Raw genomic sequence first — 13,472 nt, 5'->3', positions numbered from 1 at the left:
GGATTATTGATCACTTGAAGGCGTTATTGATGGGATTAATGGGATTATTGATAGTTTTGATGGGATTATTGATAGAATTGGTGGGATTATTGATAGAAGCAATGTGTTTGATGGGATTATTGATCGCTTGAAGGCATTATTGATGGGATTAATGGGATTATTGATAGCTTTGATGGGATTATTGATGTGTTTGGTGGGATTATTGATACGATTGATGGGTTTGATGGCATTATTGATCGCTTGAAGGCGTTATTGATGGGATTAATGAGATTATTGATGGGATTATTGATAGTTTTGATGGGATTATTGATAGAATTGATAGGTTTGATGGGATTATTGATCGCTTGAAGGCATTATTGATGGGACTAATGGGATTGTTAATGGGATTATTAACGGGATCCGCTCTCTAGCCCCGGCCACGGAAGAAAAGCTCCTTGCAGCTGCGTAGTGAGACCAAATCCTCTTTTTATTTCTCCCCAACCCAACGGAGAGAGGGAAAAAAAAAAAACAAAAAACCCCCAAAAAAACCCGAAAGCAACGGGCGCGGCGCCCTTCCAGGACCCGGAAGGGGAACGAGAGAGGAAAGCGCGTGTGAGCGCAGGTCCCGGAAGGGCGAGAAAAGCTTCAGTCCAAGGGCTGCGGGTCGGCGATGGGCATGGTGTGCAGGACCTCGTCGAGGAGTTGGAGGGCGCGGTGGAGGTGGATCTCGATCCAACACGGCGTCTCCTTAATGCTCTGCCGGGGGTAATCGGGGCCCCAACCTTTGACGAAGCTCATGCGGAGGATGCAGAGGCGGCGGAGGTCGTCGACTCCGATGCCGGCGGCGGCGGAGAGGCCTGGAAGGGGGGTGGGGGGCACCCATGGGTGCGGGGAGGGGGTGTGGGGGGGGCATTGGTTAGTGGGGTTGGGGATGGGGGGAGCAGCCGTGGGTGGGGGGGCGGTGGTGGGGTGGGGGATGGGGATCGGGGATTGGGGTGGGGGGAGCACCCATGGGTGGGGGGTGTTTGTTGGTTATTGGGGTGGGGGATGGGGATTGGGGTGGGGGGCACCCATGGGTGGGGGATAAGGAGTGGAGGGCACCCATGGGTGGGAGGGGGGGGGGGGCGAATGGGGTGGGGGGGGGTGTTGGTTAGTGGGGTTGGGGATGGGGGGAGCAGCCGTGGGTGGGGGGGCGGTGGTGGGGTGGGGGATGGGGATTGGGGATTGGGGTGGGGGGCACCCATGGGTGGGGGGGGTGGGTGGGGGGCGTTGGTTAGTGGGGTTGGGGATGAGGGGAGCGGTGGTGGGGTGGGGGATGGGGATTGGGGATCGGGGATTGGGGTGGGGGGAGCACCCATGGGTGGGGGGTGTTGGTTATTGGGGTGGGGGGATGGGGATTGGGGATTGGGGTGGGGGGCACCCATGGGTGGGGGGGGGGTGGGGGGGTGGGTGGGGGGCGTTGGTTAGTGGGGTTGGGGATGGGGGGAGCGGTGGTGGGGTGGGGGATGGGGATTGGGGATCGGGGATTGGGGTGGGGGGAGCACCCATGGGTGGGGGGCACCCATGGGTGGGGGGTGTTGGTTATTGGGGTGGGGGATGGGGATTGGGGATTGGGGTGGGGGGCACCCATGGGTGGGGGGGGGGGGGGGGTGGGGTGGGTGGGGGGCATTGGTTAGTGGGGTTGGGGATGAGGGCAGCGGTGGTGGGGTGGGGGATGGGGATTGGGGATTGGGGTGGGGGGCACCCATGGGGGGGGGGGGGGGGTGGGTGGGGGGCATTGGTTAGTGGGGTTGGGGATGGGGGGAGCGGTGGTGGGGTGGGGGATGGGGATTGGGGATCGGGGATTGGGGTGGGGGGAGCACCCATGGGTGGGGGGTGTTGGTTATTGGGGTGGGGGATGGGGATTGGGGATTGGGGTGGGGGGCACCCATGGGTGGGGGGTGTTGGTTATTGGGGTGGGGGATGGGGATTGGGGATTGGGGTGGGGGGCACCCATGGGTGGGGGGTGTTGGTTATTGGGGTGGGGGGATGGGGATTGGGGATTGGGGTGGGGGGCACCCATGGGTGGGGGGGGGCGGCGGATGGGGTGGGTGGGGGGCGTTGGTTAGTGGGGTTGGGGATGAGGGGAGCAGCCGTGGGTGGGGGGGCGGTGGTGGGGTGGGGGATGGGGATTGGGGATCGGGGTGGGGGGAGCACCCATGGGTGGGGGGCGTTGGTTATTGGGGTGGGGGATGGGGATTGGGGATTGGGGTGGGGGGCACCCATGGGGGGGGGGGGGGTGGGTGGGGTGGGTGGGGGGCGTTGGTTAGTGGGGTTGGGGATGGGGGGAGCGGTGGTGGGGTGGGGGATGGGGATTGGGGATCGGGGATTGGGGTGGGGGGAGCACCCATGGGTGGGGGGCACCCATGGGTGGGGGGTGTTGGTTATTGGGGTGGGGGATGGGGATTGGGGATTGGGGTGGGGGGCACCCATGGGTGGGGGGGGGGTGGGTGGGGGGCGTTGGTTAGTGGGGTTGGGGATGAGGGGAGCAGCCGTGGGTGGGGGGGGCGGTGGTGGGGTGGGGGATGGGGATCAAGGATCGGGGATTGGGGTGGGGGGAGCACCCATGGGTGGGGGGTGTTTGTTGGTTATTGGGGTGGGGGATGGGGATTGGGGTGGGGGGCACCCATGGGTGGGGGGGCGTTGGTTATTGGGGTGGGGGGATGGGGATTGGGGATTGGGGTGGGGGGCACCCATGGGTGGGGGGGGGGGGCGGATGGGGTGGGTGGGGGGCGTTGGTTAGTGGGGTTGGGGATGGGGGGAGCGGTGGTGGGGTGGGGGATGGGGCTTGGGGATCGGGGATTGGGGTGGGGGGAGCACCCATGGGTGGGGGGCACCCATGGGTGGGGGGCGTTGGTTATTGGGGTGGGGGATGGGGGGAGCACCCATGGGTGGGGGGCTAATGGGTGCTAATAGGGGCTCATGAGGGCCAATGGGGTCTAATGAGGGCTAACGGGATGAGTGGGGGTGATGGGTGCTAATAGGAGCTAATAAGGGCTAATGGGATCATTGGTGACTAATAGAGGCTAATGAGGACTAATGGGGTCAATGGGGGCTAATGAGTGCTAATATGGGGTAATGAGGCTTAATGGGGTTAGTGGGCGCTAATGGGTGCTAATAAAGGCTAATGAGGACTAATGGGGTTAATGGGTGCTAATAGGGGCTAATGGGGTCAATGGGGGCTAATGGGTGCTAATAGGGGCTAATGGGGTCAGTGGGGGCTAATGGGTGCTAATAAGGGCTAATGAGAGCTAATGGAACCAATGGGGGCTAATGGGTGCTAATAGGGGCTAATGAGGGCTAAAGGGATCATTGGTGGCTAATAGAGGCTAATGAGGACTAATGGGGTCAATGGGGGCTAATGAGTGCTAATAGGGGCTAATGAGGCTTAATGGGGTCAATGGGGGCTAATGAGTGCTAATAAAGGCTAATGAGGACTAATGGGGTTAATGGGTGCTAATAGGCGCTAATGGGGTCAGTGGGGGCTAATGGGTACTAATAGGGGTAAACGAGAACTAATGGGGTCAGTGGGGGCTAATAGGTACTAATAGGGGCTAATGGGGTCAATGCGGGCTAATGGGTGCTAATAGGGGCTAATGGGGTCAGCGGGGGCTAATGGGTGCTAATAAGGGCTAATGAGAGCTAATGGAACCAATGGGGGCTAATGAGTGCTAATAGGGGCTAATGAGGGCTAATGGGATCATTGGTGGCTAATAGAGGCTAATGAGGACTAATGGGGTCAATGGGGGCTAATGAGTGCCAATATGGGCTAATGAGGCTTAATGGGGTTAATGGGCGCTAATGGGTGCTAATAGAGGCTAATGAGGACTAATGGGGTCAATGGGGGCTAATAGGTACTAATAGGGACTAATGGAGTCGATGCGGGCTAATGGGTGCTAATAGGGGCTAATGGGGTCAGTGGGGGCTAATGGGTGCTAATAAGGGCTAATGAGAGCTAATGGAACCAATGGGGGCTAATGGGTGCTAATAGGGGCTAATGAGGGCTAAAGGGATCATTGGTGGCTAATAGAGGCTAATGAGGACTAATGGGGTCAATGGGGGCTAAGGGGTGCTAATAAAGGCTAATGAGGACTAATGGGGTTAATGGGTGCTAATAGGCGCTAATGGGGTCAGTGGGGGCTAATGGGTACTAATAGGGGTAAACGAGAACTAATGGGGTCAATGGGGGCTAATAGGTACTAATAGGGGCTAATGGAGTCGATGCGGGCTAATGGGTGCTAATAGGGGCTAATGGGGTCAGCGGGGGCTAATGGGTGCTAATAAGGGCTAATGAGAGCTAATGGAACCAATGGGGGCTAATGGGTGCTAATAGGGGCTAATGAGGGCTAATGGGATCATTGGTGGCTAATAGAGGCTAATGAGGACTAATGGGGTCAATTGGGGCTAATGGGTGCTAATAAAGGCTAATGAGGCTTAATGGGGTCAATGGGGGCTAATGGGTGCTAATAAAGGCTAATGAGGACTAATGGGGTTAATGGGTGCTAATAGGCGCTAATGGGGTCAGTGGGGGCTAATGGGTACTAATAGGGGTAAACGAGAACTAATGGGGTCAATGGGGGCTAATAGGTACTAATAGGGGCTAATGGGGTCAATGCGGGCTAATGGGTGCTAATAGGGGCTAATGGGGTCAGTGGGGGCTAATGGGTGCTAATAAGGGTTAATGAGAGCTAATGGAACCAATGGGGGCTAATGGGTGCTAATAAGGGTTAATGAGAGCTAATGGAACCAATGGGGGCTAATGGGTGCTAATAAGGGTTAATGAGAGCTAATGGAACCAATGGGTCTAATGGGTGCTAATAGGGGATAATGAGGGCTAATGGAACCAGTGGGGGCTTATGGGTGCTAATAAGGGTTAATGAGGGCTAATGGGGGCTAATAGGTGCTAATAGGGGCTAATGAGGACTAATGGGGTCAATGGGGGCTAATGGGAGCTAATCAGGGCACGAGGTCTAATGGGGTCGATGGAGACTAATGGCTGTTAATAGGGGCTAATGAGGCCTAATGGGGTTAATGGGGGCTAATGGGTGCTAATAGGGGCTAATGAGGCCTAATAGGGTCAATGGGGGCTAATGGATGTTGATAGGGACTAACGAGGGCTAATGGATGCAATGGGGTTAATAGGGGCTAATGAGGCCTAATGGGGTCAATAAGGGCTAATGGGTGCTAACAGAGGCTAATGAGGGCTAATGGGGTCAATAGGGGCTAATAGGTGCTAATAGGGGCTAATGAGGCCTAATGGGGTTAATGGGTGCTAATAGGCGCTAATGGGGTCAATGGGGGCTAACAGATACTAATAGGGGCTAATGGGGTCAATGCGGGCTAATGGGTGCTAATAGGGGCTAATGGGGTCAGTGGGGGCTAATGGGTGCTAATAAGGGCTAATGAGAGCTAATGGAACCAATGGGGGCTAATGGGTGCTAATAGGGGATAATGAGGGCTAATGGAACCAGTGGGGGCTTATGGGTGCTAATAAGGGTTAATGAGGGCTAATGGGGGCTAATAGGTGCTAATAGGGGCTAATGAGAACTAATGGGGTCAATGGGGGCTAATGGGAGCTAATCAGGGCACGAGGTCTAATGGGGTCAATGGAGACTAATGAGTGTTAATAGGGGCTAATGAGGCCTAATGGGGTTAATGGGGGCTAATGGGTGCTAATAGGGGCTAATGAGGCCTAATAGGGTCAATGGGGGCTAATGGCTGCTAATAGGGGCTAATGAGGCCTAATGGGGTCAATGGGGGCTAATGGCTGCTAATAGGGACTAACGAGGACTAATTGGGACCAGTAGAAGTTAATGCGTGTCAATGAGCGTTAATAGGTGCTAATAGGGACTAATGAGTGCTAATTGAGGCCAATAGGACCCAATGGGCATTAATGGGTGCTAATGGGGACCAATGGGTGTCAATAGATGGTAATGAGTGGTAATGAGAACTAATTGGTGCCAGTGAGTGCTGAAAGGTGTTAATAGGTGCTAATAGACATTAATAAGGACTAATTGGGGGCTAATAGGGGCCAATGGGTGGCAATGGGCGCCAATGGAGGCTAATAGGGACCAATGGACGCCAATGGAGGCTAATAGGGACCAATGGGCGCCAATGGAGGCTAATGAGGACTAATTGGCACCAAGGGTGGCTAATGAGTGTCAAATGGTGTTAATGGGTGCTAATAGGATCTAATAAACGCTAACGAGGGCTAATTGGTGCCAATGGGTGCCATTGAGTGCCAATAGGCACCAATGGAGGCCATTGATTGCCAATGGGGGCCGAGAGAGACCGACGGCCGTTCCGTTAAGAACTAATGAGCGCTAATTACTCACTAATTGCCGGCGCGATGCCACCCACAGAGCCCGGCCCGGGGATATTGCCGGCTACGGCCGCTGCCTGCGCCGCTGCCGCTGCCTGCGCCGTGGCTGCCTGTTGTTGCATCTGTCTGTGGCACTGTCGCAGATCAAACACCTGGAGGGGGGGGATATAGTGGGGTTTTTTGGGGGGAAAAAGGGCAATTTGGGGCAAAATGTGGGGTTTTGGGGGGATATAATGGGGTTTATGGGGGGGAAATGGGGTTTTATGGGGGATAGAATGGGGGTATGGGGGGACAGAATGGGGTATGGGGGGATAGAACGGGGGTATGGGGTTATAAGGGGGATATAGGGGGGATATAATGGTGTTTTTTTGGGGGAAAAAGGGCAATTTGGGGCAAAATTTGGGGTTTGGGGGGATACAATGGGGTTTATAGGGGGGAAATGGGGTTTTATGGGGGATAAATGGTGGTATAGGAAGCATAAAATGGGGTATAAGGAGATGCAATGGGAGTTTGGGGGATAGAATGGGGGTATGGGGTTATAAGGGGGATATAGGGGGGATATAATGGGATTTTTGGGGGGGAAAAAGGGCAATTTGGGGCAAAATTTGGGGTTTTGGGGGGATATGATGGGGTGTAGAGGGGGGAAATGGGGTTTAATGGGGGATAAATGGGGGTATGGGGGGATAGAATGGGGTATGGGGGGTTAGAATGAGTGTATGGGGTCATAAGGGGGTATAGGGGGGTGAGAGTGGGTTTTTTTGGGGGGAAAAAGGGCAATTTGGGGCAAAATTTGGGGTTTGGGGGGATATAATGGGGTTTATAGGGGGAAAAGGGGGTTTTATGGGGAATAAATGGGGGTATGGGGGGATAGAATGGGGTATAGGAGATAGAATGGGGGTATGGGTTCATAAGGGGGCATGGGGGGATATAATGGGGTTTTTTGGGGGGAAAAAGGGCAATTTGGGGCAAAATGTGGGGTTTTGGGGGGATATAATGGGGTTTATAGGGGGGAAATGGGGTTTAATGGGGGATAAATGGTGGTATAGGAAGCATAAAATGGGGTATAAGGAGGTGGAATGAGGGTATGGGGGGATAGAATGGGGGGATGGGGTTATAAGGGGGATATAGGAAGGATATAATGGGGTTTTTTGGGGGGAAAAAAGGGCAATTTGGGGCAAAATGTGGGGTTTTGGGGGGATATAATGGGGTGTAGAGGGGGGAAAGGGGGTTTTATGGGGGATAAATGGGGGTATGGGGGATAGAATGGGGTATGGGGAGATAGAATGGGGGTATGGGTTCATAAGGGGGCATGGGGGGATATAATGGGGTTTTTTGGGGGGAAAAAGGGCAATTTGGGGCAAAATGTGGGGTTTTGGGGGGATATAATGGGGTTTATGGGGGGGAAATGGGGTTTTATGGGGGATAGAATGGGGGTATGGGGGGATAGAATGGAGTATGGGGGGATAGAATGGGGCACAGGAAATAGAATGGGGGTATGGGGTTATAAGGGGGATATAGGGAGGATATAATGGTGTTTTTTGGGGGGAAAAAGGGCAATTTGGGGCAAAATTTGGGGTTTTGGGGGGATATGATGGGGTGTAGAGGGGGGAAATGGGGTTTTATGGGGGATAAATGGGGGTATGGGGGGATAGAATGAGGTATGGGGGGATAGAATGGGGTATAGGAAATAGAATGGGGGATGGGGTTATAAGGGGGATATAGGAAGGATATAATGGGGTTTTTTGGGGGGAAAAAGGGCAATTTGGGGCAAAATTTGGGGTTTTGGGGGGATATGATGGGGTTTATGCGGGGAAATGGGGTTTTATGGGGGATAAATGGGGGTATGGGGGGATAGAATGGGGTATAGGAGATAGAATGGGGGTATGGGTTCATAAGGGGGCATGGGGGGATATAATGGGGTTTTTTGGGGGGAAAAAGGGCAATTTGGGGCAAAATGTGGGGTTTTGGGGGGATATAATGGGGTTTATAGGGGGGAAATGGGGTTTAATAGGGGATAAATGGTGGTATAGTAAGCATAAAATGGGGTATAAGGAGATGCAATGGGAGTTTGGGGGATAGAATGGGGGTATGGGGTTATAAGGGGGATATAGGGGGGATATAATGGTGTTTTTTGGGGGGAAAAATGGCAATTTGGGGCAAAATTTGGGGTTTTGGGGGGATATAATGAGGTTTATGGGGGGGAAATGGGGGATAAATGGTGGTATAGGAGACATAAAATGGGGTATGGGGGGATAGAATGGAGTATGGGGGGATAGAATGGGGGTATGGGGTTGTAAGGGGGATATAGGGGGGATATAATGGGGTTTTTTGGGGGAAAAATGGCAATTTGGGGCAAAATTTGGGGTTTTGGGGGGATATAATGGGGTTTATAGGGGGAAAATGGGAATAAATGGTGGTATAGGAGACATAAAATGGGGTATGGGGGGATAGAATGGGGTATGGGGGGATAGAATGGGGGTATGGGGTTGTAAGGGGGATATAGGTGGGATATAATGGGGTTTTTTTTGGGGGAAAAAGAGCAATTTGGGGCAAAATTTGGGGTTTTGGGGGGATATGATGGGGTTTATGCGGGGAAATGGGGTTTTATGGGGGATAAATGGTGGTATAGGAAGCATAAAATGGGGTATAAGGAGGTGGAATGAGGGTATGGGGGGATAGAATGGGGGGATGGGGTTATAAGGGGGATATAGGAAGGATATAATGGGGTTTTTTGGGGGGAAAAAGGGCAATTTGGGGCAAAATTTGGGGTTTTGGGGGGATATAATGGGGTGTAGAGGGGGGAAAGGGGGTTTTATGGGGATAAATGGGGGTATGGGGGGATAGAATACGGTATGGGGGGATAGAACGGGGGTATGGGGTTATAAGGGGGATATAGGGGGGATATAATGGGTTTTTTTGGGGGAAAAAGGGCAATTTGGGGCAAAATTTGGGGTTTTGGGGGGATATGATGGGGTTTATGCGGGGAAATGGGGTTTTATGGGGGATAAATGGGGGTATGGGGGGATAGAATGGGGTATAGGAGATAGAATGGGGGTATGGGTTCATAAGGGGGCATGGGGGGATATAATGGGGTTTTTTTGGGGGGAAAAAGGGCAATTTGGGGCAAAATGTGGGGTTTTGGGGGGATATAATGGGGTTTATAGGGGGGAAATGGGGTTTAATAGGGGATAAATGGTGGTATAGTAAGCATAAAATGGGGTATAAGGAGATGCAATGGGAGTTTGGGGGATAGAATGGGGGTATGGGGTTATAAGGGGGATATAGGGGGGATATAATGGTGTTTTTTGGGGGGAAAAATGGCAATTTGGGGCAAAATTTGGGGTTTTGGGGGGATATAATGAGGTTTATGGGGGGGAAATGGGGGATAAATGGTGGTATAGGAGACATAAAATGGGGTATGGGGGGATAGAATGGGGGTATGGGGTTGTAAGGGGGATATAGGGCGATATAATGGGTTTTTTGGGGGGGAAAAAGGGCAATTTGGGGCAAAATTTGGGGTTTTGGGGCGATATAATGGGGTTTATAGGGGGAAAATGGGGAATAAATGGTGGTATAGGAGACATAAAATGGGGTATGGGGGGATAGAATGGGGTATGGGGGGATAGAATGGGGGTATGGGGTTGTAAGGGGGATATAGGGGGGATATAATGGGGTTTTTGGGGGGAAAAAGGGCAATTTGGGGCAAAATTTGGGGTTTGTGGGGGTATAATGGGGTTTATGGTGGGGAAATGGGGTTTTCAGGGGGGTAAATGGGGGTATGGGGGGGAAATGGGGTTTTGGGGGTAAAGGGACCCCTAAATGGAACTCCCCAATCCTATAGGAGCACCCATAGTACCTCCCCATATTCCCCATAAAACCCCCATATCCCCCCGATTCCCACATTGGACCCCCATATCCCCCCATAGGACCCCATATCCCCCCAAATATCCCCTCTATATCCCCCATATATCCCCCATAGGACCCCGTAAGACCCCATAGAACCCCCATATGCCCTAGAAAACCCCCATAGGGCCCCCATATCCCCTCCATAGGACCCCATAGAACGCCCTTAAGACCCTCCTATCCCCCCCATACCCCCATAGAGCCCCCATATCCCCCATAAAACCCCCATAAGACCCTCATAGGACCCTATATCCCCCCCATAAGACCCCATAGAATGCCATATCCCCCCCATAAAACCCCATAGGGCCCCATATGCCCCACATAAGACCCCATAGGACCCCATATCCCACCCGTAATACCCCATAGGACCCCATATGCCCCCCTATAAAACTCCATAGGACCCTATATCCCCCCCATTTCCCCCCCATAGGACCCCATATCCCCCCCATAAGACCCCATAGGACCTCATATCCCCTCCACATCCCCCCAATAAAAGCCCATAGGACCCCATATCCCCCCCATAAGACCCCATTCCTTCCCATATCCCCCCCATAAAATCCCATAGGGCCCCATATCCCCCACATAAGACCCCATAGGACCCCATATCCCCCCATGAGACCCCATAGGACCCTATATCCCCTCCTTAATACCCCATATACCCCATAGGACCCCATATCCCTCTCATATCCCACGCATAAGACCCCATTCCTCCCCATATCCCCCCCATAAAATCCCATAGGGCCCCATATCCCCCACATAAGACCCCATATCCCCCCCATAAGACCCCATAGGACCCCATATCCCCCCCATAAGACCCCATAGGACCTCATATCCCCCCCACATCCTCCCCATAAGACCCCATATGCCCCCATTTCCCTCCATAGGACCCCATATCCCCCCCATAAGACCCCATAGGACCCCATATGCCCCCCATAAGACCCCTTAGGACCCAATATTCCCCCCATAGGACCCCATATCCCCCCCATAGGACCCCGTATCCCCCCCATTTCCCCCCCATAAGACCCCATAGGACCCCATATCCCCCCCATTTCCCCCCCATAAAACCCCATATGCCCCCATTTCCCCCCCATAAGACCCCATATCCCCCCCATTTCCCCCCCATAGGACCCAATATCCCCCCCATAAAACCCCATAGGACCCCCTATGCCCCCCTTTACCCCCATAGGACCCCATATCCCCCCCATAAGACCCCATAGGACCCCATATCCGCCCATATCCCCGCCATAAGACCCCATAAGACCCCATAGGACCCCATATGCCCTCCATAACATCCCATAGGGCCCCATATCCCTGCCATAAGACCCCATAGGACCCCATATCCCCCCCATAAGCCCCCATAGGACCCCATATGCCCCCCATAAGACCCCATAGGACCCCATATCCCCCCCACACCCCCCCATAAGACCCCATAGGACCCCATATCCCCCCCATATCCCCCCCATAAAACCCCATTTCTCCCCATATCCCCCCCATAAGACCCCATATGCCCCCATATCCCCCCCATAAGACCCCATAGGACCCCATATCCCCCCCACACCCCCCCATAAGACCCCATAGGACCCCATATCCCCCCCATATCCCCCCCGTAAGACCCCATATGCCCCCATTTCCCTCCATAGGACCCCATATCCCCCCCATAAGACCCCTTAGGACTGAATATTCCCCCCATAGGACCCCATATCCCCCCCATTTCCCCCCCATAAGACCCCATAGGACCCCATATCCCCCCCCATTTCCCCCCCATAAAACCCCATATGCCCCCATTTCCCCCCATAGGACCCCATATCCCCCCCATTTCCCCCCCATAAAACCCCATATGCCCCCATTTCCCCCCATAGGACCCCATATCCCCCCCATTTCCCCCCCATAGGACCCAATATCCCCCCCATAAAACCCCATAGGACCCCATATGCCCCCCTTTACCCCCATAGGACCCCATATCCCCCCCATAGGACCCCATAGGACCCCATATCCGCCCATATCCCCGCCATAAGACCCCATAAGACCCCATAGGACCCCATATGCCCCCCATAACATCCCATAGGGCCCCATATCCCTGCCATAAGACCCCATAGGACCCCATATCCCCCCCATAAGACCCCATAGGACCCCATATCCCCCCCGTATCCCCCCCATAAGACCCCATAGGACCTCATATCCCCCCCACATCCCCCCCATAAGACCCCATATGCCCCCATTTCCCTCCATAGGACCCCATATGCCCCCCATAGGACCCCATATCCCCCCATTCCCCCCCCATAAGACCCCATAGGACCCCATATGCCCCCATATCCCCCCCATAAGACCCCATAGGACCCCATATCCCCCCCATAGGACCCCATATCCCCTCATTTCCCCCCTATAAGACCCCATAGGACCCCATATCCCCCCCCATTTCCCCCCCATAAAACCCCATATGCTCCCATTTCCCCCCATAGGACCCCATATCCCCCCATAAGACCCCATAGGACCCCATATACCCCTCATAAAACCCCATAGGACCCCATATGCCCCCATTTCCCCCCATAGGACCCCATATGCCCCCCCATATCCCCCCCATAAAACCCCATAGGACCCCATATGCCCCCATTTCCCCCCATAGCACCCCATATCCCCCCCATATCCCCCTCATATCCCCCCCATAGGACCCAATATCCCCCCCATAAAACCCCATAGGACCCCATATGCCCCCCTTTACCCCCATAGGACCCCATATCCCCCCCATAGGACCCCATAGGACCCCATATCCGACAATATCCCCGCCATAAGACCCCATAAGACCCCATAGGACCCCATATGCCCCCCATAACATCCCATAGGGCCCCATATCCCTGCCATAAGACCCCATAGGACCCCATATCCCCCCCATAAGACCCCATAGGACCCCATATGCCCCCCATAAGACCCCATAGGACCCCATATCCCCCCCACACCCCCCCATAAGACCCCATAGGACCCCATATCCCCCCACATCCCCCCCATAAGACCCCATAGGACCTCATATCCCCCCCACATCCCCCCCATAAGACCCCATATGCCCCCATTTCCCTCCATAGGACCCCATATGCCCCCCATAGGACCCCATATCCCCCCATTCCCCCCCCATAAGACCCCATAGGACCCCATATGCCCCCATATCCCCCCCATAAGACCCCTTAGGACCCAATATTCCCCCCATAGGACCCCATATCCCCCCCATTTCCCCCCC

The 13,472-nt window shown here is 54.3% G+C and overlaps 1 protein-coding gene across 1 annotated transcript in view; it reads right to left on the bottom strand.

The window, feature by feature from the left end:
* Positions 1 to 448: 448 nt before the first annotated feature.
* LOC121108220 (SMAD family member 4) overlaps positions 449 to 13,472 on the bottom strand; it is a 47,192-nt gene continuing 34,168 nt past the window's right edge. Inside the window, exons 9-10 of the mRNA XM_040655272.2 lie at positions 6,354 to 6,492; positions 449 to 836 (exon numbers count right to left, since the gene is read on the bottom strand). Of these exons, the coding sequence (XP_040511206.1) occupies positions 625 to 836; positions 6,354 to 6,492 (351 nt within the window). The 3' untranslated portion in view covers positions 449 to 624. The remainder of the gene's footprint in view (positions 837 to 6,353; positions 6,493 to 13,472) is intronic.

The sequence above is a fragment of the Gallus gallus genome, chromosome W, assembly GCF_016699485.2.
Source record: "Gallus gallus isolate bGalGal1 chromosome W, bGalGal1.mat.broiler.GRCg7b, whole genome shotgun sequence".
NCBI classification, from domain to species: Eukaryota; Metazoa; Chordata; class Aves; order Galliformes; family Phasianidae; genus Gallus; species Gallus gallus.
Note: the sequence above shows the minus strand (reverse complement) of the source record. Positions and strands in the feature narration are given on the sequence as shown.